Source organism: Festucalex cinctus, chromosome 3 (genome assembly GCF_051991245.1).
Source record: "Festucalex cinctus isolate MCC-2025b chromosome 3, RoL_Fcin_1.0, whole genome shotgun sequence".
NCBI classification, from domain to species: Eukaryota; Metazoa; Chordata; class Actinopteri; order Syngnathiformes; family Syngnathidae; genus Festucalex; species Festucalex cinctus.
Genome location: NC_135413.1, coordinates 21,977,438 through 22,000,118, shown reverse-complemented (window position 1 = coordinate 22,000,118; position 22,681 = coordinate 21,977,438). Strand labels below are relative to the sequence as shown.

Sequence of the window (22,681 nt, the reverse complement as noted above, 5' to 3'; positions counted from 1 at the left end):
TTAGGAATTGTCTATACAAATGAACTTATCTTGAAAACTATATATTTTTTTGTACTTTACATTTTTTTTAAACTATGTTAAACTGCATTTGTATATACTAGATATAAGCTAAGACAATTAAAAAATACATAAAATTACAGCAGTGAGTAGTGTGCCTTCAGTGTGCAAGTACGAAAAAAAACTTGGAAGCTGCTGATTGTTTCCGTGCCAGAATCTGAGTAGAAGGAAGGAATTCTCCCAAATTGAAAGCGAATGAGGTTGAAAAGGTTGAGGTGACACATAAGAACGTTATAAAAGGAGAACATTAAAATGTGAATCCCCAATTTGCTTCTTTGATGCAGCAGGTGTGTGATACGGTCATAGGAATCAGGTGTCATTAAAGTTGATCCACATTAACGTCATCTGCTATCTGCTTTCAAATGTCACATCCAAAAACACCCACTTAGAATCAATTGTTCTATTTTTTAAAAAAAAAAAGGCAACACAATTATTAACCTTTTTAGAAGTTTTTTTGTAAAAGATTTTCAACGTGTCAGCCGTCCATTCTATAGTACAACAAGTCCTCATTAGAGCCTACGTTAAAAACACAAAAGTCAACTTCAAAGTACGTAATGCATGATTTTTTTTTAATTTAAATAACACCTGGTTAGAACATTTGTAACATAATAATATGACTGGTTAAGGTCTTTGATACATGCAAAACAAACAGCCTTTAAAAATCAGTATTGCACCAACATTACATTCATTTGCAAACAAGATTATTTCCGTGCAAAATAAGAGCATTTTTTTTTTCTTTTTTAAATTTCAAGGGTGAGTACCTTCATTAGTAGTAAAGCAAATGAATTAATCCGTATCTGTTTGAGCTAAACCTCGCGTAAGATGCTGGCATCTCATGCGTGTTGGGACCACAGGAAGCGATCGCAGCGCTCGAGCATCGTCTGAATGGTTGCCCTGAAACACAAGATATGTTTAACGTGTCACATACATGCAAAACGCCCACAATTTAACACATTTGCTGCAATTTTAACAAATAGCTTTGAATGACATCCACAAGTATTATGTAACACTTGCCCGACTTTCTCCACATAACGCAAGCTCGACCGTCTCCAGGCCCGACTCACCGCTGTCTCTTCTCAGCCATCTTCAGCAGCTCGCACACCAGCTGCGAGTGAGGAGAAAGACTCAGCTGCACTCCGCACTCCTCCAGGACGGCCATAGCGCGTTCCGGCCCGGCCGTGCGGGCCAGCCACAGGGTCAGGGCCTCGGGGCTGATCTTTCTGCTGCCATCTGCGGAGCCATTGGACAAAGTGTCTCCGTTCATGTCTGACGATGGGCTGCCATCTTGAGCTAGTTGGATCAACAGCTTCCACTCAGCCAAATTTTGAGGTGCCACACCTAGATGTAAAAACAGTACTCTATGTATTTATTTCTATTAGGTACTATTATATTTAAGAGCCATAAATTGCTTTTCAGCGCACTTTTGAACAGCAGGCCACCCCACTCGTAGGATGAAAATAAATGAAATGAGGTTGCCTGCTATGAGAAGATACCTTATCTAGTGGCTTATGCTTTAATCAACACTGAGTATATTGTAATGATCTATACTTAGGTTTGACATCAGTAACGTAGAATTTTGTTGTTAACAAACAGTAATCATTTTACAAATCTGAATTATTGAAGGCTCCGGCACCCCTGTGACCCTTGTGAGGATTAAGTGGTTTTAAGATTATGAATGGATGGATTAATTATTGAAATCAATACAAATGCCATCAATTTTTTTTTTTTTTTTTTACCAAAAAATGGTGTATCACAATTAATTCATTGCTGCTCCTTCTAGCGTACCCAACCCGGCCAGTAGGGGCAGCATAATACAGTCATGAAGACACAAACGAAGAAGAATTTCACAACTATTCTAAAGTGTGGTGCAATGATACTTTTTTTTCGGAGAGGATTAAAAAAAAAATGCCTGTGGAATAAACACAGAGATTAAGATGCTCCCCCTGGAAAATCTGAAATTCTTTTATTTAAAAAAAAAAAAAAAAAATCATCAGTGATCTAATAACAGTTTTTGATGGCCAGTGTATGGTATTGAAACGAGGAAACTGAAACTCACCGTCTGGTTCCTCCAGCAGGCGGATGTCATCCAAGTGACAGATTGTTGAAAAAGCTTCACTTCGGCATTGTAGCTCACAACAGAGGTGGATATAACCTGTCCAATAACTGATGACACAAATTGCACAGATGGCATCGAAGTAGTGAAAATGAGAGAAAACCTCTTTGACGACTATTGCTGCTACTAAATAAATTGGTTTTATATAGAGATTCTCTAGACATGAAACGTGTGACAAAAGTGTTTACAATTAGTCATACTATTTATAGTTAACAATATAAATCAATGATCCTAATCAATGTATATGACTGATACGTTTAGTAAGAATCGATGGGAATGGGTTACTAATAAACCATAGTTTCTACCCGTCAGTCTTTCTTTCGGATGTCAATGTTGCAAATGATGGGAATGATGTAACCTGTTGTAATAATGTGTCGGAAAGGAAAAATGAATAAAAACAAACAACAAAAAAACAAAGTACCCGTGACTGCGGCAGGTTTCTGCCATCTTCTCCTTGGACGACAAGTCTGCAGGAAGTTGGATGAGCAGAAACAGGAGGCGCCCGTAACCCCAACTGAAGTAATGAGAATTCCATCTGCAACAGAGGTTGTTTCACCTCGATGTGAGTTTGAAATGTTGAAGACAATACAATGAGAGCTAATAAAAGACAACATACAAAATGCTGCAAGTAGCTGTTAAAAATAAAATAAATAAATAAGAGAAGTAAACAGATTTCTCGCTCATCACAAGCAGACCTAGGCTGTCCCTCGGGTGTCAACGTATCGCAGCGCTGAGGTGCATCGTGGGTAAGTGCCAGCTCAAGCCACTCTTGACGCAGCGATTCCGGTTCAAGAAGAGACTGCAGGAATGACAACCTAAGAAAATGTAAAATGTAGTCACAGGTGGTTTGTTTGAAAGTGTCAGGGTGCGGGTGTACCTGTGCTCCTCAGGTTGGGACAGGACCAGATTATCCAGGTAGGCCAGGAAGTGGCTTTTGTGAGCCATTCGCATCACATCTGCTGGGATGATGGTGGGATAGAATGGGGGGAAGGAGCGGACAGCCGCCTCTCCGTGCTTCTCGTACAACCTAGATGTCCACATATTCAACGACGTACTCGGCAGAACTTGCTCGGAGAGACAATCGGGATTTTGACTGACCTGTGCAAGTGAGCGAGCAGAACGGGAGGACTCCAGGGCTGCAGTTCTCGCAGATAGCGAAGTGATCTCTGTAAATCTCCTTTGTGAATGATTTGCACCACTTTACTGGACTGTGTCACGCCTATGGAAAAATTTTACTTTTATGACCTTTTTCAATTTCACTGTATAAGAATTGTAAAATGTTCACATTGACACATTTTTGTCATGGGCCACTTTGTAGTTACGGCTTCCATCAAAGGACCAAATGTTTAATTGTCTCAACATATATTACATAAACAACAGACTGATAGATTACTAGTTTTGTAATCATTAGTTAAGGATCGTTTGTTCGAATTATTCTTCAAGTTACTATGAAAATGGTAAATAAAATTCTTGCACAATCTCAACATTATTTACAGATGGCAATATGAACATTTTGGTGCGAATTTTAGCAAGGGTCACGGAAGGTGCGCATTTGATTTGCTTTCGCAGGCCACATAAAATCATATGGCGGGCCAGATTTGGCCCCTGGGCTTTTGGTTTAGTTTTTAGTTTTTACACCTGTGTGCTATACATTGAAAAATGACAGCATGATATATTCAAGGCAATAACAAGCCTCCTTCCTGTCTAACAGTAAAATTTAGACAAGTTGGGACGTAACATTCTGTCAATAGTTGGACCTTCAAAATAAAAGCCCAGCAGTATAATAACAGTTTAGCAGTCACAAAAAGAATATTTTGTTTAATGTGTCTGATATATAAGCCACCACATGGTCAAAGCTTGTGTAGTGAAACTATAAATATATTGTATGCTTTTATTTTGAAGGTCTTTTTGATAGGATGTGTTACGGTGCTGATGTTGCCAAGCAGACCAGATGGTTATTGTTTTGAGTTGCTAACAGTGTTTAACACCTTCTACACAACTTACAAAATGCTTTGGGTGAATTAAATGGCCAAGTCTGACCAACGGGTGTACACAATTCACAGGAAAAAATGTGTCATAAACAAAATCGTTCAAAAACTACAGCATAACAAAACAAAGTTTCCACTATATTTTAGATTTATCCTAAAACTCTTTACACCATTTTATACTGATGCAAATATAGTGATGAGTGACAAAAACGAAGGTTTTCTGACCTAGCATGGCCTCGACGAAGGACCTCTGCACGTCGTCCTGCTCCTGGCAGCAGAGCAGACACATGCGTCTAATGCGCTCTTGGTCCAGTAAGAAGAAATAGCGGCGCAGGAACACCGCACAGCTCAACTCCATGGTGTCTGCCTCCTTGCTGAAGCAGCTCATCTCTGCGTAAAGCGTGGCCAGCTGGGTAAGATTATTCAAGAGATCGGAGGGTAGCGCTTTAGGAGACACCAATCGCACGGCTTCTTCAGGTGCCGCCGTGTCATTTTCTGAGGCCGGCTGACAGTCGCGCTCCGCCTCCGGAGGGATCTCGGTGTTCTCCTGTAGCGAGCTCTCTGTAGGTTCTTCTGGATTCTGCGGTTCCCATGCATGTCTTGCTTCATCTGTGTCTGAAGGAACTCCATCTGACTCAGGCTGAGATGGCCTGAGGACTCGCTCCAGTGCCTTCAACCACTCTTGGAGAGTTTCTTCCAGGAAATCTGGATCCAGTAGAACCAAGGGATCTTGGATCTGGGAACTGATGTCAGAACAAGGTTTCACTGTGATAGCAAGGTAAGCTAGCAATGTGCATGATAAATAAATTGGCTTCTTTGTGATTATTATTATTAAGTCATTCAATGCCAGCATTTTGCACTGATCATGATCTATGATTATTTTTACATCAGATCTACCAAATGAAAAATACACTATCCTATTTCATCAAGACAAAAAAAAGTTTGATTCTATCTTTTTACATTCTCTATTAATCAACAGTAGAACATAGGTAAGTTTTAAGAAATTAAGACAATAAATCTGGAGAAAAAGAGACTTGTGTAAATATCAAACAAAAGAGTATTTTGATTGTTTCTCTTTGCAAACAGCACCTTGCCATGGCAACAGCGTGCAAAAAAAAAAAAAAAAAAAAAAGTTTTCAATAACTTTTGATCTTAAACGACAGATGAAACACCCAAGGTTTGAAGACGACCGGAAACGTTTTGTAGTGAAAAATTAAGACCTCTTTAAAAGGGCAAAAATGGCGCACAATTCCAAAATAAATTCAAAATGGCTGACTTCCTGTTAGGTTTAGCATATGGCTCCCAAAGACTATTTTTTGTAAGTTTTGGGTTGATAGATATGCCTCACAATTTTCACAAATCTAGGTGAACCGCACAACCAGGAATGCTTTGAATCTTTTTGATTCTCTATACTTTCGTTATATCTTCTGTCATTCCAAAACAAAAACAAAAAAACAAACAAAAAAAACTATTTAACTTAAAATATTTCTTTTTACCTCCTCATCAGCACAAATCTCTGTACTTACATGGCCCGCTCAGTGGCCGACTGAAGCTCGAGCAGTTCAGACTCTGTGTTGGGCATGTCTGTATAAACACTGTGACAACAAGTTCATTGTCAGCAATTTAATCACATCCCCAAAATGAGAACGATTTACAAGTGAATCTTGGTGTACTCACTCAATATCCGCTTCCTCAAAGTACGGAGAAGAGGTGGCAGACATCTCAGCGTGAACACTTTCTCTGAATTCAGGTCGCTGCCAGAGCTCAGAATTCATCTGGAGCGTGTTGATCTTCTCGGTTGTCTTCTTGACAAAACTAGAAACACTGAGAATTGGAGGGGGAAATAAATCTTAGATGAGTTTCTCCAATGAAAATAAGGCAAAGAAATGTAGGACTGGTTGGCAAATGAACGTGATGCTTGGAAATGAAACATGCCACATTTTTACAAACAGATGAACGACATGAAAATAAAACCAATGTGGGTTGAACTCTTCACTGGAAAGGGGAAGTTAAAAGCCACTGCTACACCTCAGTGGCTTGTTTCTGTTAAGTTTCAGTTCATTGTTCGAGCAAAAGCCAAAAATGATCTCATTTGCATCCCAAGGTTATTATAGTTAACAAAAACATACGCAATAACTAAAACTCAAATAGAATTGAGTGTTTTAAACAAACAAAAAAAATAATATATTGTAGGTTTACAAAAGTAACCATTATAACTAAAATATCCTATGAACTTTTAAGGTTAATTGAAAATGTATTTATTTCGCAGAGGCTGGTTTTTGCAACAGTTATACCACTCTACGTTACACCAAGGTTTGAACGGTCTTTTTGAAATTTTACTCTGTGCCACCCATAACATCACTGGGAAGCACTGCCATTTAAATAAAAATAAAAATAAAGGCCATACTATATCATGTGTCATGAATGTTTTTGGTACCTATAGCCATTTTGTAGATGGTTGTTCATCTAAAAAAAATTCTTTTTTACAATTTTTGTTGAAATTTTAAAAACTAATTATTGTGACTTTTTTTTTTTTTTGTATCTTGCACTTAAAAAAACAAAACAAAAACAAAAAAAACCTATAAAAACTAAGACAAACTAATAAAAAAATAAATTAAAACAATATTTTTTGAAAAAAGAAAAATTAGGGCCTGAGTGATAAATATTTTCTTTAGGCCAATTCAGATGTTTGGCAGGATAAAATTTAGAAAACCAGTTAATAGGCAGATTAATTAAAAATATATAAATCAATAAAATATATATTTTTTGGTCCGTTAATGTGTGCTTTAAACATTATTACTTTTGTCTTATGTTGTAATGTGTAAAATAATAATAATAATAAAATCAATAAGTAATTTTAAAGGCGCTAATAAGTCGACTAAATCGTCCAGCCAATTAATCGGTTGGTCCCTAATAAAAACCACAAACCTGCTCTAAGAATGAACTACAATGAACAAAATCTGAAAACCAAATAAAAGTCAAAACAAAATAAGAGATAACTATAATGAAAAGTCGAAAACTTTTCGTTCCCTGCTGCACCCGCACAGCAGCTGCCTGCGACACTTTTTTCACCTGTCTTTGACGGCCTGCAGTGCAATGCGGGGGGGTTTGGTGCGGAATGAGAGGGGCAGGTGGAATTGCAGGCCTTGCTCGGCTCGCTCGGATTCCGCGCGCTCGCCGCTCTGTGGATCTGAATGGAGATCGGGGCGAGAGCCAGAGGACAAACACAAAGATGGATGGAGTACTGGTGGCGGACGATGAGAGGGTAGAGACCACATGCATGTGGCTGGACGACCAGGAGAGGTCAATGCTGTGCAATACAAACAAAACTGAACACAGCTAGTGATGCGTGTAGGATAACAATGACATTCCATAATATTGTGTTTCATAAAAAATCTTGTCAAAATTCAATAGAATTTGTCACATGGAATCAACTAAATGTTCATTATGTTGAACTTTCACGTTCACAAAGCAGGCGTCTGCATCTTAATCGTCTCCTACCATGGTCCGCTTGATCTTCTTCCTGCGCAAAGCTGAACTCTTTCAGCCTCTCTTCCTCCGACGTGGACTGATTAACCAGCGAGCTCGTCTCTTCGTCGGACTGACTCCCTCGACGACTGATCACTCGGTAGATCCCGCAATCCAGCACGTTGAAGCTCTCCTGGGTTTTTAGAAGAAGCCACTGATGTTACTCGAACAACGAAAACACAGTGTGATTTTCACATACGTGTGATGAGATGCTGCTTCGGCGGCTGCTGCAGGCCGAGTCCAGGGGCTCCAGCTTGGCCATCACCTCATCCAGTTGGCCGATCAACTCAGGGTGAGTGCTGGAACTGAGCTGGGAGCGAAGGTGTTCCAGGCGGTCCATGGGAATTGATTTTCTGGCCTGAATTAGACAAAAATAAGGCTTGTGTTGAGAACGCACGAATAAGATATATGCATTTAGTGCAGTGCTTCTCATTTATTTTTTGTTACACCCGCCCCGGAATGAAGAAAATATTTCATGCCTCAACTCTTTGTCGCGACTATAAATAGTAGAATTTGTCTATAAAATTGCTGTAAGTACACTTCTGTAGAGGAGCTAAAATTCCTTCAGAACTCTGACAATGAGAGCACCACTGCCACCTAGTGTGGTGGATGTACTATTTCACTTCATTCTAGTACAAGTGACAAAAGTTTTGAATTATTTCTTATCGTTATTTTTTTAATTTCGTTTTCACTTTTGTTTTTCCAAATTCATTTAGTTTTCTTAGAGTAGGATGATTAGTTTTTATTTTTCCAAAAGTTTTAGTATTAGATTTTTTTTTCCATACATGGAGCATTTTTAAAAAGTATTGTGTAATAAAGTAAACAACTCCCAATTGACAGTTTGACCTTGCTTCTTCGTTACAGTAATATAAAAATAAATACGTTTAAAAACAACCCCGAAAGATCATCAAATTAATTGCAGAAGGGGGGGGCGACATTTTCACTGGAGTTAGTTGAGTAGTATGTACATAAAATGTAGTTTCAGTTTGCTAATGTGTTTTTAAAAAATATTTCATCTACAATCCCACCCTCCTCCAATTTTAGTCTTCATTATTTAATTTGTTTGGTTTCTCTAACTTCTCAAACTTGTCATGACAACCAGGATTCCTTTTAAGAAATACTGCAGGTTGGTCCAAAACACGTCATGTCATCTTGTTGCTGTCATGTTGAATATTTAAGTAACTTAACTTGTCATGACAGCCGGGGTTCCTTTTTAAAAGACAAACATAAAAGCATTTTGCATATAAGCCGGCATACCCGACTGACGCAGATGGTGTGCTGGAACATGCAGCAGACGGAAGCCGCCAGAACCCAGGACTCCCGTCGCAGAAGACGTTCGACGCAGCGTTCTGCCGACAACAGGGACAGGTGGGACAGACGGCCGCCGCCGTGGAGGCAGAAGAGCTCGTTGCGGTAGACTGCGATGTCCAACACGTCTGCAAAACCAAAAAAAAAAAACAGACAGGCTTGATTGTCTAATTTACTGTAAATATTTGCGTGTGTGAGTAACAATGTCAGTCACCTTTAAGCTCTGTCCATAGAAGAACTTGGCCATTGTGAGGTGTAAAAATATAAATGGCTGACTCAGTCCAGGTAAGCAAGTTTTGGTCTCTGTCCAAACAAAAAAGTACAAGTGGTCAACTGCTCAGCTATCATTGGTTGAGAAATTGTGGGGTTTTGATTTCACACTGTGTATGAATCAACCAAAATGACTCTTACCCAAAATATAGTAATTTTGGGAAGGCAATAGATTGAGGGCTCTTCTGGCCCGGATTATATTGTGGCTCATTTCTGCAGACATCAGAGGGTTTTAAAGGCCTTAGGTGTTACTTCACTTACAAAAAAAGAAAAACAATAACTGGTTTAGCAGTACGTTTACCTCTAAGACCTGCAGGTTATTACCTGTATGTAACAAGAGGTAGAGGAGGGCAGTTGAGCACCTGTTTGAACTGTTGCGTGCTTAAAACCTCGCCATTAAAACTGGCTTCCCATATCCGAGACCCCGGCCGGGCGCAGTAGAGCAGTGGCGGCTGGCCCGCCAACAATCCCTTGTTTTGAGGGAAAAAACAGGCTCCATACTCCCCGTCACGCTCTTTGTTCCCCACACGCCAAAATTTCTCCCTGGCGACAGGATATAAAAGCGTGAAGAAAGATGATTGTGATGAGAGTCTGTTAGTTCTAAATGCAATCACTTCTTTAGGGGGAAAACAGAACTAAAAAATGAGAACAAAAAAAAAATCAAAGCGGAAGTCAACCAAAAAATATTTCTTGGCAATAATATGCTCTATGCAGCCCCATTAGTCTAAATATGGTATTCTGGTTAATATTGTATTAGTGGAATATGAGTTAAGCACCAAAATCTAACAGTTTTTTTCCAATATCAGAAGGCGGCAATTTTGCCACTTGGTGTCGAGTAAAAATGATCACAGTTGCTCAGGTCTCCGGTAACAACCAATCACAGCGCAGCTTCAGAAAACAGGTGAGCTCTGATTGGTTGTTGCCTGAGCAACTGTGACGTCATCTTCAGTAGACGACAGTAAGTGGCAAAATGGCTTCCCCCTGAGATGGATATAAACAGCTGGATTTTGCTTCATAACTCATATTTCACAAATATAATATTAATCAGAATGACATATTTTGACTAGTGAGGTCACGCATAACATATTATTGTCAAGAAATGTTTACTGTTGACTTCCAATTCAAGTAAGAATTTATATACAATATTGTTCATTATTAATAACATAATTAAAGGTCTTTTGAGCAAAACTGGCATTTGGGTGTGTATCCAGGAAGTAGACCTTTAGTTTAGTGACCCCTGCTCTAGAAAATCGCGACCCAAATTCACCTGTCGGTATCACAGAGGTAACAGCGGATCAGAGAGGACACCAGCAGCCGACCTTCCTGGTACCCAAGCTGAACCACTTTGGAGTCGACGGTGGTGACGGTCTGAACAGGAAACATAACAAATCCTGATCCCTGTACAACAAATGATGACAAAAACATTTTTATCATTAAATTATCATGAAAAATTCATGGAATTTATATGAGTTTCAATAATATTGTAAAATCACAACACAATTTAATTAATAAGTTTACAAAAATGTAGTCTACTGCAGCGTTCCAAAACCATTAGTCCGGGTTCGTTGTTCATTTGGTACCAGGCTGCAAAGAAACTGGACAAAAATATGATTTTATTTTGAAATCATGCGCCATCTCGATCATGTGATACAGTAGTAAAACAACAAGACAATTAGCTAGCAAAAACAAGTTTAAAAAAAAAAAAGTCTTCAAAAAGACAAAATCAGATTTTTTTTTTAAATCCAAGTATGTAAAGGAATTTGTCTTCACAGCTGTCTGAGAAACATGTAAAAATAATAATGACAAAAAGAGGGAGACAGAACATGAAACCTGGCAGTTTGCTAGTTACTAGCACCCCAAGTTTCTGAGATGGAAAAAAGGAAATAAGAGGAAGGAGGGAGGGGAAAAAATAAGACCAAATCGGTGGTCCTTTAAAGTGTAGCACAATATGGACTTGGGGGGGAAATCCCCTGCACATAGCAACACAATGACGACAAAGATACATCAAATTTCAAACAAATTAAAGCTGCTGAATGCATAAAATTGAATTTCGAATCGCTACTGCCACCTGTGGCCGAAAAATGAAAATGCATGGTCGCTTCTTCACATACACAATGCGCACATGATGTCACACGGGCGGGAAATTTGAAACCAAATCCAGAGATTTGCAGGACTGCCCATTGTGTAAATCCATCATAAATGGTCAAATAAAAAAGTATATTGTAAATATATTTTGGGGCAAATTGTTACAAAAAGCAACTTTAACAACAAATGAAGGCAGAATATTTTGTTGGGAGTACCTTTCCCATCTTAGAGGATCCTGCCCGGAGAAAAGACACCTTTCCCGCCGAGTCTCCGACAAAAACCTTGAGCGCGTTGGTGTCCCAACAGAGCGCTGTGATGTTCTGGCCTCTGTGCTCCCAGGACACGCTCACTCTCTCAGGACGTCCACGCCGCTCCAGCTGCAGCTCCCATACCACCACCACACCCTGACTGGGCCACACATTGTCAATCATAAGAAGATGCCCACAGGTTAAATGCGCTTCGTGTGCAACTTTTACCTTGTTGCAACAGCAATGAAGTCTTCATTATGTGGACAGCATGACACCTGAGTAATAGATCCTTCCTGAAAGGCAGCCCTTTGTCAATTAATCAGGAACGACTTTTGTGAATCCTCTCAATATTGGGTCACATATTACCTTGTGAGTCAGTATCAGTCTTTGTTTCCAGCCCTCCCTCTGAATCAGGTGCAAGCCTCCGGCTGATGTTCCTAATGCTAGCCACTTCCTCGACACAGCCAGACATGTGCACTGAAACACAACACAAAGGAAACAGAGTCAAATGAGCTGGATATTTTATGTATCTGTGCAAAAGTCTTAGGTCTCATTCAATTTGACTTAAAAAAAAAAAATAAAAAAAATAAAATAAAAATAGTTGTGCCAAATATGAATAAATCTGCTTCAAAAGTACCAACGATGTTAGCTGTAAGCTACAGGTCATCCACAACTAGGGTGACTAGACAGACAGTCTCGCTTTAACCGGTGGACAGTCCCATGTTTGGCCTTGTATACTCCAGCGGATTTTCCTACCCTGAATGTTTTGTCTCGTTTTTAATTCAGCTTCTGTCCCAGTTTTGGGCCATTTGAGTGTCTGTCACGAAGTTGTCATAGGAATTCATACAACAAACCAATTCAACAGGAATTTAGCTGTTAAATTCCTTCCTATTTACTTTCACATTCACATTTACATTCTCATCTAATCGCTAACAGCTGTGTTTTCATCATACCAAAAACTAGAACTACTTCTTGCTTCCGTGCCTAAGAATAATGGGAAATATAGTCCTACTAGCCTAATACTGCGGTCGCCAGTCAGACCCAATCCAATATGAGCTTTTCTAGTGGCATAGTTCCAGTTGGTTACAATGTGGGACCCGCACAGCCAGCTTCTAATAACTGTCGGGGCTGAGCAAAAAAAAAAAAAAAAAGTTGGCTAACAGTGAGTGCATTGCCTTGTTTAGCACTGTTAATTGTCAACACAAATAGCATTTAGCATTAGCTAGTGATAACGCCACTACTGGTCACCATATTGACTAGTGATTAAATTTGTTATAAATAGTTGGTGAGAATTTATTGTAAATTGGATTTTCAGCTAAATTGTCGTGTCTTGTTTAAAAATATATATATATATATATATATGGCCCTCCTCCTATAACTAACTCTACACACATACATAAATAACTCAAATTGATAGCTACAGAAAAGTCAGATGACCATATGTGACCCTCACGTTACACTTTCAAATGACGCGAATACATACATACATACAAAACTTTCACGTTGTGCTTAGAAAGTCAATTAGCTTTTAAAAAAAAAAAAAAAAAAAAAAAAAAAAGGCACATATTATAGTCTGAACTTTGGTGATTTGCCCACATATTATTGCATCTACCTTGAGCCTGCCAGAGTCTAAGCGCAGAGTGGAAAGGAGAGGATCGAGGCAGTCAAATTCTGCCAGGACGTGACTGTGGACATCTGGTACGACTGCTATCCGAGGCATCTTCCCTCACGCTTGTCCACAGCTGGAAGAGAAGCAGACAGGCAGCCCGTCGTAGTCACGATTGTGCTTGGTCACGTATACTGTGGCATCATATGACTCTCAGCAGGGTTCTTAAGTCTCTCAAATTGGCCAGCCATGACTCTGGTTATACAAGTACAAGCCCACACAGACGGCGTGAAACAGCTGACTTGGGGAGAAAAAAAAAAAAAAAAGTACCCAGAGACGGCAAAATATTTTAAACACAAAGAAAAACAATCACATCCTGTATTTGAAAGTGAAATGACCATTTTGCAACACAGTGTCACAAAAATATTATGGTTCGTTTCTGATTTCCTGGTGGTGTTTTTAGAAAAGATACAAGTAGACAGCTGTCAAAGTACTGAAAAGTTACCCTCACTTTCTAAAATGGAACTAAAAGTTAAAAGCTCTATATGTAGAACTAGTAGTTGATTCACTAATGTCAAGAAAAACTATCAGCTCTTCTGAATTTTTCCTTTATTTGCTAGCATTGTAGTGTAAGTAGGTGAATATCTTGCATCATAGCATTATTTTTTACCTAAAAATTCTAATCCAAAACCTTACTTTACTCTGGAACAAATGACTAAGTGATCCTGCATTCCCTAAGTCTGCTTAACTAACCTGTGTTTTAAAACAAGAATGATTGCTTGCTTCATAGCGAAAGAGCAGAATGTATTTGCCAAACTGATTATCCGTGATTTGGGTTTAGGATATCAGCTTGTGCCTTACACACACTGGTGGGGAAAACACAGAAGCTTTAATGAGTCAAAAATAGCCCTCAATATCCTGTTTTGCATGGAGGGAGAGTATTACACTTATTAAAGGGATTAGTCACAGGCATCGTAATGGGGGATAAATGTAATCAAAATAGGAAGAAAACTTGAGTTACACAACTATATTTGCAAATTTTTGGTAAAAAAAAAAAAAAAAAAAAGTTCATTAGTATTTATTTAGTTCTCGAGCAAGAGATTTGTACTGTTTCATCAGTAAATGAGTGAGGACACTAAAGCGCATGAAATACAAAAGCACCATATAAGGGACAGTTTATTTACACCCAGTATGTCTTATTTCCAAGATGTTAAATATTCTCTGTGTGTCAGCCCGTGCCAAAGAAAGTAAAACCTGCTAAAGTGGGTCTGAATATTATTCTTAAGCGTGCTTTGTTCCTGATATTTAAAGTGTAAATGTCTGTTTTTAAGTGGACTACAAATGAGCTCTTTGTTTAGTGGCGTTAATATACAGGCAGGTTTATTATTGATTAAGATTTGTTTTATGTATTTCCAAGGCAATATGTTTATCTTTGTGGGTGAAAAAGAAGAATGACAGAGATGCTCAAACTTAAGAGACGAAATAAAATGTTCTGTTTTTTATTTAATAGTGTTTCGTTCTACTTTTAGAGACCCATCAACGCGTAGCTATGAGGGTGTTCCTCGTGCTATGACAAAAAGGTTCGCGGGTACACAAGACCCTTAGCCCAGAACGCATGTGTCACGTGACTGACTGCACCAGGAAGTGTTGTTCTCAAATCTGTTGTAAACTCGCCGAAAGTGACGTCACACTGTTGAACCGTAGTTACCTCGATAAATAACGGTTGACGAACGCTCACCTGACAAACACATTTAGGATATTTCGGTTGAATGTAACGTTTCACTCGTTTACGTCGATTAGCGGCGCTCTCGCAAACAACCTAGGGGCGAGTCGGTCACGAGATGACATTCGTCTGCTGACACTGGGAATAAAGACTTGTGTTTCTAAACTAAACGACAGCTCAACAAAAGTTTATTTCACCATAAACGTACTGCAAATAAGTCTGAATTGTTTTACATTACCTCGCTGAATTTTTGTATGAAGACGATAGCAAGCATGCTAGCTGTTTTCGTTTCAGTCGTCGTTAAAAAAATAAAATAAAATACCGAGCGCGATAGCATACATTTAACAATTTATTTCCCCCTGGCGTGTTTACTAGGTCAGCTTTTTAGAGAAAATCACTCACGTTACCGTGGGAGCTACAGCCGAATGGTTAGTCAGCCTCCCTCAGCTGGCGAAGAGTCGACTTCCTGAAAGCATGCCGACTACTGAGCATGTTTTGAATCTTAAGTGGAAGGACGACACGCCTCATGAAGAATCCGCAAATTAGGAAAAAAAATTCCATCTCTCATTCGATGAAGTTTATTTCTCTCCCTGAAATGAAGCTATGAATCCATGATTGCATGCATGCACTGTGCCCAGGCTGCAACTAGCAACAAAAACGTTTTACCTCTTTAATTCATAGTAACTTTTTGTATATACAGTACAGTGCAGACAGAACCGGGCAGTGTGAACTGTGTCTCACACACTCCAACACTCTCCAGTGTGAGGCGTCATTAAAATATTGCTAAATTCACTAAATCTGTAACACTTTTCTATTCTGTCCTGTTCCCAGAGGGGCTCTCCGCACTGATGAAACGTTGGCAGTCCTCTGCTTGTCATCCTGAGAGCCTACATGATTTTCATGAAACGTGGTCTACAGTATTGTAAAAGTCCCATTACTCTAACCGATATCTCAACCATAGAAAGAACACAAAGATTAAGAAACAAGTTTTCGTGACTAAAATGCCATATGCCTCTCGTAAACGTGAACTGATGCGGTGGCGGCGTCCGTCGATGTCTTCATCACGAGACTCCCGTGAAGCCGCCTGACTGCGATCTTTCGTCTCAGCAGGCGCCAAAGGCTTCCACGGGACATCCTTGCCCACTTTGTCTTCATTGTCCTTCGCCGAAAAAAACGTCAGACTTCAGGTTTTCCTCATCATGCGGCGCGTTTGCCAGACGTGGAACTTGCTGTATGCCGTCTGTAACATCTGCTCTAAGTGTGCTGTGAGCTGCAGGGGTGTCAATAAAACAAGAAGTGATTATACTACTGTGTTATGTTAAAACTAATCAGTAATTTGAAACATTTAAAAACAGATATCTGTACTTTTTACTCCTTACTTTCTCAAAATACTGATTACTTTTTCAAACTTCTGCTGATGATGATGATGTAAAAGAAAAAAAAAGAAAAAGAAAGAAAGATGTAAATGAAGAGATGTCAAGTCAGTTGAGAATTTGATTGATTCAGATTTGGGGGTTTTATGAACAGTAAAAAACAGAAACGGCAGTGCCATGGATGAATGTGAACCAGGGAGAGATAATGACAACAGATTTGGACCAGCAAAATTCCCATCCATCGCTTTATTTAATTAAAATAATTGTTTGATGTTGTCAGCTAATGTAATTGTGGCGAGCGTGCAGAATTTAAGTATAGAAGATGAGTCCTGCTCTATGTGATGCGTTACAGCTTACTATTAGCTGACTTAAAACAAACAAACAAACAAACAAACAGATACTTACGTTTTTATTTAAGTACTGACGTTGAATCTTCTCTTGAAATGGACAAAGCTTGGTTGTCTGAAATCTCTCCAGGTTGGACTTCATTTTAATCAACTGTATACAAAAATAAGATACATGAGGGTCTCGTATAAGCAGAGAAATGTTGGGGGGTGGGGAGCTAGATTCTGTCTGGGCCAGGGGTATCAAACACACAGCTCATGGGCCAGAACTCACCCATTAGGGGGTTTAATCTGGCATGTGATGACAGACACACAAAATGCAGTTTTCCACCAAAATTAACTGTTGTTGCTAATTTTGTCCACTGGAGGGCGCACTGATGACCTCTTAACGTTCTGAAAGTTGTTACATAGGATTTGACATAGAAATTTTGCGCTCATTTTTGCTAACAAATTTCAGATTATTCTGCAGTAAAATAATAATAAATGTCAATATTTTACAATGTACTTGGAATTATTTGCACACAGAAAATGTTACAACATATCATTTCGTATAACTTATTAGGCTAAGATTTATTTGTCTGGCCCGCTTGACATTTTTCGGTGAAAGTGGTGCCTAAATAAAATAAGTTTGAACACCCCTGGTCTAGGCCAACCCAGTGGTATGGAATGTTATAAATTAATGTCATCCACTGCTGTGCAAATTCATCTGAAATGAAACAGGGTGGGACACTATTGTGATTTACAATACTGTAACTCAACAATTAGTCACCTTCTCCTCCAAAAATGGTGTGTTGACGGGAAAACAGGACCAGAAATGTCTCAACAGCTCCCCGGCAGCTGTGTAGAGATGCTTCAGTTCCCCTTGAATGTCAGACGGTACCATCTCTGCCAATATCACAAATGAAAATGATTTAAATCAGTTTGTGGGGTTTAAAAAAAAAAATAAAAAAAATCAGAGTAAGTGGGCTGTTTTTGACTGCGATTCATCAACTGCAACATAAACGTACGATTTATGGCTTGCTGCGATCCAGTCTGCATGAGGAGGCCACCGGGAGAAAGCGTTGCGATGGCGCTAGTTGCTGCCGCGCTGGTTAGAACCTGCAGAGAGGAACTGGGCTGAGACATTTCCGCCACCTTATCTGACATCACGTCATCACATCCAAACTGAAAATAGTCCTATATGGACTTGGTTGGAGAATACACTGAGTTTGTTGTACTGTGAATTATTTTTTTTTAATATAAATTAGGGAATGTAGACTTTGTTTTTTTGTTTTTTTTTTACTGTTAAAATATTTTTTTTATGAAATTGAAAAAGTAGTGCGAGAGCAGATAAAGGAAATGTATAGTGCTCAATCCAACCTGAGTTAGGTTGGGTTTGTAATTGGCCATCTCGTGCCGGATGTGGTTGACGGAGTTGATGATTTCTTGGCTTGTTGTGTACTTCAGGGACTGAAGAGGCACAGGACCATGTGAGTACCTTTACAAGAAAAATACATTGAGAAAGAACTACATGAACAACACTGTGGAGAATAATAATAAGAAAAATAATAAGAAGAAGAACACAGGCCATTTATGGGGAAATCATTCTAACCTGTCTGACTTTTTGAGGTTTAATGCAACCACTTTTGGTCCGTTTTCCCTTTGCAAATCCTCATACTCTATGGCTTCTTGTAATTTCACCTGAAAACATCGCAAGTCAGTGATTATGCACATCTTACCTTCATGAGATGGACAAAAAAAAATATGTCACAGAACAATTGTACCTTCTTGATGGGAGGCTGAAAGAGGTCGGAATCCCGCGAGTTTCCATCAGTGCTGCTTGTCTCACTACCTTGGTCATTTTCCCTTGAAAATAATGGAGGGGAACATTTATGATGATGTTATTCTTCGGAAATCTACATCGAACATTCCTATATTTGTACCCCTTGCGTGAGCCTGCTGCCAGCACCATGGCACTGTGATGGTTGAAGCGCTTTATAATGGCGTAGTTGCTGCTCTCTTTCACTGTTCTGTTTGAATTGGAAGTGGAGGGCAGTGGTGTGCTAACACCGTAACCCTGCAACAAACACAAGCAAGAGAAAATAATTATAATATTTAGTAAGGAAATAGCTCTGTGTAATATTTTATTTAATTAACACAGAATAACAACATAATTAAATATAATGTGAATAATTAAAATGTTTGTGCCATCATGATTTAGTGCTTCAATTCATTGTGCTGCTCCTTTGGGTGTGCATACCTTGGTCAACAGGGGGCAGTATATTCTAATCTACACTGCTACTAAAATATATTTAAAGGCATGGTCTTCCGTTTTCACTCAGGAAAATGCACTATATAAATACAGGATGTATACCCATGAACTCCTTTCTCAATCTACACCTCTGGGCTTCTGTTAATGTGTGGTGGTGATTTTTTCGTAAACCCCCACTCCCCCAGCCTGTATTTTGCCATTTCTAGTTCTACCAATGTAGGAACGGCCACAAGGGCATTCGAGTTTATAAACAACATATGTAGTGTTACAATTAATACATGAATTAATGTTATATTTTTTATTATTTACTATATTAGTAAACAAATTGGTAGTCTTTATGGTATTACAATGCACACAGTTGCCGCATCTAAAATTTCCAGTTGTTGTACTGAGCAAAGTCTTTTTCTGCAAAGAGGCGAGATAGCTCTTCACCAGTTTATTGTTAAGGGTGGGTGCCTTCTGAAAGCTGACTGTTGTATGAGTATGTGGAAGTATTTCTCTAAGCAAGTTGTCACTTGTAAGGATATTCCAATTTTGTTTATCCCTTTGATGCACAACATATTCACACCCCTTCTAATGCACAACTTGGTCGGGTCACTTTTGACCCATGTTGTGCATCAAAGGGTTTTAATTATATATTTAATTTTATTAGCTTCGGAGGCATAAGGTGTAGCAAAATACACTTGATTTTTTACTTCATTTTTTAGTTTGGACATCAACAAATCATTTCGATTTAGACTTTTAACTTTCTGATGAGCTGTGAAAATAGCTTCTTTTTTGTATCCTCTATTTATGAATCTTTGTTCCATGTCTTGTGAGAGCAGTTTTAAATACGCAAGTGTAATTCTGTTTAGTTTATGTTCACTTTGACAGAATTCACCTTCATCTCAAGGCAACACAGTATTATTACCTCTTGGTGTGTTTTGCAGTTTCTTTGGCTCTTGGGGCATTTTATTGGGACAATTATTCAAAAATAATGCACATCCTTAATTGCTTCTGATGCTAATGTTTTCCTGTTAACAGTTGTATTGTTTTACAATTCAGTGTTTACATTTTTATTTTCTGAAAGCTATATATAAAAACACTATAAACCTGAACAGGTCAACCAGGGTCCTGGAAGAGACTGTCTTCGACTTTAGAGTTTCCACTATTCTTAGTACATTATATTAATGAGACTAACTGACATCCCATCAGCAACTCTTACCTCATCCAAGGATTTATCTTCTAATGACTGCAGGTCAACCAGGGGGTTCTTAACTCCTTGCACCACCATAGATTTTAACCCTTCATAAGAACCACATTTTTAAATACATATAAACTATCACATAATGACACATATGTATTACTACCTATACATATTTGCAACATCTAAATGCTTTCTACCTTTTTCATCCAGCTTGGCGCATTCTGTGAAGATGTCCTGCGTGCTGGTGTTGATACGATCTCGGTGAAAATACTGCGACTGGAAGAAGCGAGTCCAGAACTCCTTCTCGGTCAGGTCATGAGGCACACTCTCAAAATACTTCTGTTTCACTGCAACGACAAGTGGCGTTGACGTAGATTGCGGATGCATGTACGATGAGACATTTGCAGCCTCATTTACCCGCAGGATAGGTTCTGAAGATAGATTCAATGATATCTGCTGTCAGATTATATCTCAAGCCGTTGCAGCCGTCTGTCTGAGGCCGTATGTCTGCCTATAAAGATTTTTAAAAAATGCCAAAAATGGTTTAAAATACAGCTGAAATTCTGGATAAAGTTGTACACAAAGGCTTATTGAGTCACTCACCAAAAAGGCTCCAGATATACCAACTTCCTGTTTATTGTTGCATACTGCGTGATCTGTGTGGTTTAGGCCTCCTAATCGGTTAGCCCAGAATTCCTCAGCACTGATCACTTGGCTGACCACTAAATCTTTATATAGTTGAAAAAGTACCGGATCTTCTTGAAGCATCCTATGAGTGAAAAAATAACATTTTTGAAAATTTTCAACAAGGCTATGTATGGTTTAACATATTTATCACTACATTAAGGATTGTATTTTAGCAATCAATAGTTTTTTCTCTCAATGTATTTGCTATGGATTATTTTAGACACATATCTATGTTTTTGACACAATTCACGTCTCATTGCTACTGAAAAGCTCACCTGTTTTTCTCCTCCAGTTCCTTGTTAGCTTTCTTCTTGAACTTGGGCAGGAGCTGCTGCAGAAGCTCTTTAGCAGCCTCCCGGTCTTTGAGTGCCGTGCTCTCATTTGCAAAGTGGAATGTGGTACTCTCGCCGGAGTGAAGGACCAGCTGGAGCTGAACTTTTGCTTTGCCGTCGGGGCTGATTTTCTGACCTGATCAGATGAGAAATAACGCTCCATCACACACTGTCTTTGCATTGTAATGTTTACACAAGAAGAGCACTCACAGCGAATATCCGCATAGAGGTGACTGACGGTAAAGCGGTCCTTGCCCTCTGGACTCCAGGCTATGCGTTCGGCCATCAAATAAAGAGTGCCATCCTGTTTCTTCTGTCGAACCTTTTTCACCACCAGAAGGACCTCTTCTGACAGTGAGGCCATGGCTCGGACGTGTAAACTGAGAGGGGGAGGGGAAACAAAGAGTGTTACTGTTTCAGATCGTCATAATCATGCAGCTGCAATAACAATACACGTGTTTTTTTGAGGGGAATCATAAAAAAATAAGCCATGAGAAAATGCACATCGACTCAACGCGTGTCATCCATGCAAGATGATGACTGCTGTAACTGAACAACAAAGTCACTTTCCTCTGTCGTGTCGTATTTAAAATGAATTATAACTCAGCTAGCCAGTATTACGTTAGCTAGCACTAACAGTGAAGAGGAAAAGCCTGAGAGCAAAAGTCGGCAGAAAAAACTTACTTTACCTTAAAACTGGTGGACCCCGCTGCGGATACTTCACCTTTATTCAACACATTATCTAAAAATAAATACCTGGTAGGCCCTGAATCTAAATAAACGAGCCATCTGGCAAAAAAAATTAGACTACTCTAATAATGAACAGACATACTTCAGCACCGACATAGCTGGATGATACCGTGTTACACTCAAAATGTCCGATCCTAAAATATAGCGCAAAATTGGTTCCGACAGGAAAATACACTCCGTGCAAACAAAGGAACCTCTTTATTTGAATTTATTTACATTATATTTATAATAATAATAATAATAATAATAATAATAATAATAATAATAATAATAATAATAATAATAATAATAATAATAATAATAATAATACACAATTGTGGTTATACTAGTTGTTTTTATTGCTTTATTTAACAAATTGAAATCAAAACCCAAACATGGCAAATATTAAACAAGCAATCCTCATTACACAACAATCTCACAATAACACTAAAGGAAAAGGGAAAACAAATAAAATAAGAAAATAAAATCAAAATTGACAGAGGTCTTAAACTAAGAAATATTAAAAACTCCAAAATGAGAAAACAAAATCAAGCCTTCTTATTTTTGGAAGTAGAGATGGACTGTAAATATACATATATCTCTTTCAAAAACAGAACAAAAAAAATGGGTTTCGACGTTACACATTTACATTTATGAATTTTAAAACTTAGCAAGATAAATTAACAGATTAATCAAATATAATTATTTTTCAAATGAACTGAAAAAAAAAAAAACATTCGATAAGGAAAGCTCAAAATATAGTTTGGTCAACCACACTGACAAGGATCTGATGAGTGTGCATTAAATAAACTTGAGTTTATTTAAATGTACTTAACCTAAATAAAATTACATT

At 38.6% G+C, this 22,681-nt stretch overlaps 2 protein-coding genes across 5 annotated transcripts; both read right to left on the bottom strand.

The window, feature by feature from the left end:
- Positions 1-609: 609 nt before the first annotated feature.
- On the bottom strand, positions 610-15,440 carry hps5 (HPS5 biogenesis of lysosomal organelles complex 2 subunit 2). Of its 4 annotated transcripts, none has more exons than XM_077516631.1 (23): positions 15,334-15,440; positions 13,210-13,339; positions 11,964-12,074; positions 11,826-11,890; positions 11,565-11,757; positions 10,532-10,662; positions 9,589-9,807; positions 9,406-9,477; positions 9,209-9,297; positions 8,944-9,122; positions 7,886-8,044; positions 7,660-7,819; positions 7,231-7,348; positions 5,836-5,982; positions 5,685-5,753; positions 4,384-4,901; positions 3,269-3,389; positions 3,048-3,197; positions 2,866-2,985; positions 2,592-2,705; positions 2,114-2,220; positions 1,122-1,395; positions 610-951 (listed from the first exon to the last, which is right to left on the bottom strand). In XM_077516631.1, exons 2-23 carry the CDS (start codon positions 13,315-13,317, stop codon positions 891-893), a joined length of 3,285 nt encoding a protein of 1,094 aa, XP_077372757.1. In that variant the 5' UTR covers positions 13,318-13,339; positions 15,334-15,440; the 3' UTR covers positions 610-890. The 4 variants fall into 4 exon arrangements, with proteins under 4 accessions (XP_077372757.1, XP_077372756.1, XP_077372760.1 ...); XM_077516630.1 differs by having other exon boundaries at positions 15,329-15,437; XM_077516634.1 differs by having other exon boundaries at positions 1,122-1,287; positions 15,329-15,437.
- A 142-nt stretch (positions 15,441-15,582) lies between these two features.
- On the bottom strand, positions 15,583-21,973 carry gtf2h1 (general transcription factor IIH, polypeptide 1). Its single transcript, XM_077516662.1, has 15 exons — positions 21,789-21,973; positions 21,310-21,479; positions 21,043-21,235; positions 20,684-20,849; positions 20,498-20,591; positions 20,278-20,427; positions 20,099-20,178; positions 18,566-18,699; positions 18,407-18,488; positions 18,235-18,323; positions 18,003-18,120; positions 17,651-17,741; positions 17,413-17,528; positions 16,705-16,797; positions 15,583-16,196 (listed from the first exon to the last, which is right to left on the bottom strand). The coding sequence occupies exons 2-15, from the start codon at positions 21,461-21,463 to the stop codon at positions 16,110-16,112; spliced, it is 1,647 nt and encodes a 548-aa protein (XP_077372788.1). The 5' UTR covers positions 21,464-21,479; positions 21,789-21,973; the 3' UTR covers positions 15,583-16,109.
- Between the last annotated feature and the right edge of the window lie 708 nt (positions 21,974-22,681).

Excerpts from the sequence above, each read along its gene's own strand:
- hps5 (XM_077516631.1), bottom strand. The coding sequence starts at position 13,317 with ATGCCTCGGATAGCAGTCGTACCAGATGTCCACAGTCACGTCCTGGCA. Across the intron at positions 7,349-7,659 it reads AGAAGATCAAGCGGACCATG|ATCCACAGAGCGGCGAGCGC; the intron begins GTAGGAGACGAT and ends ATCTCCATTCAG. Across the intron at positions 2,706-2,865 it reads ACACCCGAGGGACAGCCTAG|ATGGAATTCTCATTACTTCA; the intron begins GTCTGCTTGTGA and ends CCTCTGTTGCAG.
- gtf2h1 (XM_077516662.1), bottom strand. The coding sequence starts at position 21,463 with ATGGCCTCACTGTCAGAAGAGGTCCTTCTGGTGGTGAAAAAGGTTCGA. Across the intron at positions 18,489-18,565 it reads GCAGCAGGCTCACGCAAGGG|GGAAAATGACCAAGGTAGTG; the intron begins GTACAAATATAG and ends ATTATTTTCAAG. Across the intron at positions 17,529-17,650 it reads ATCGCAGCAAGCCATAAATC|AGATGGTACCGTCTGACATT; the intron begins GTACGTTTATGT and ends TGATATTGGCAG.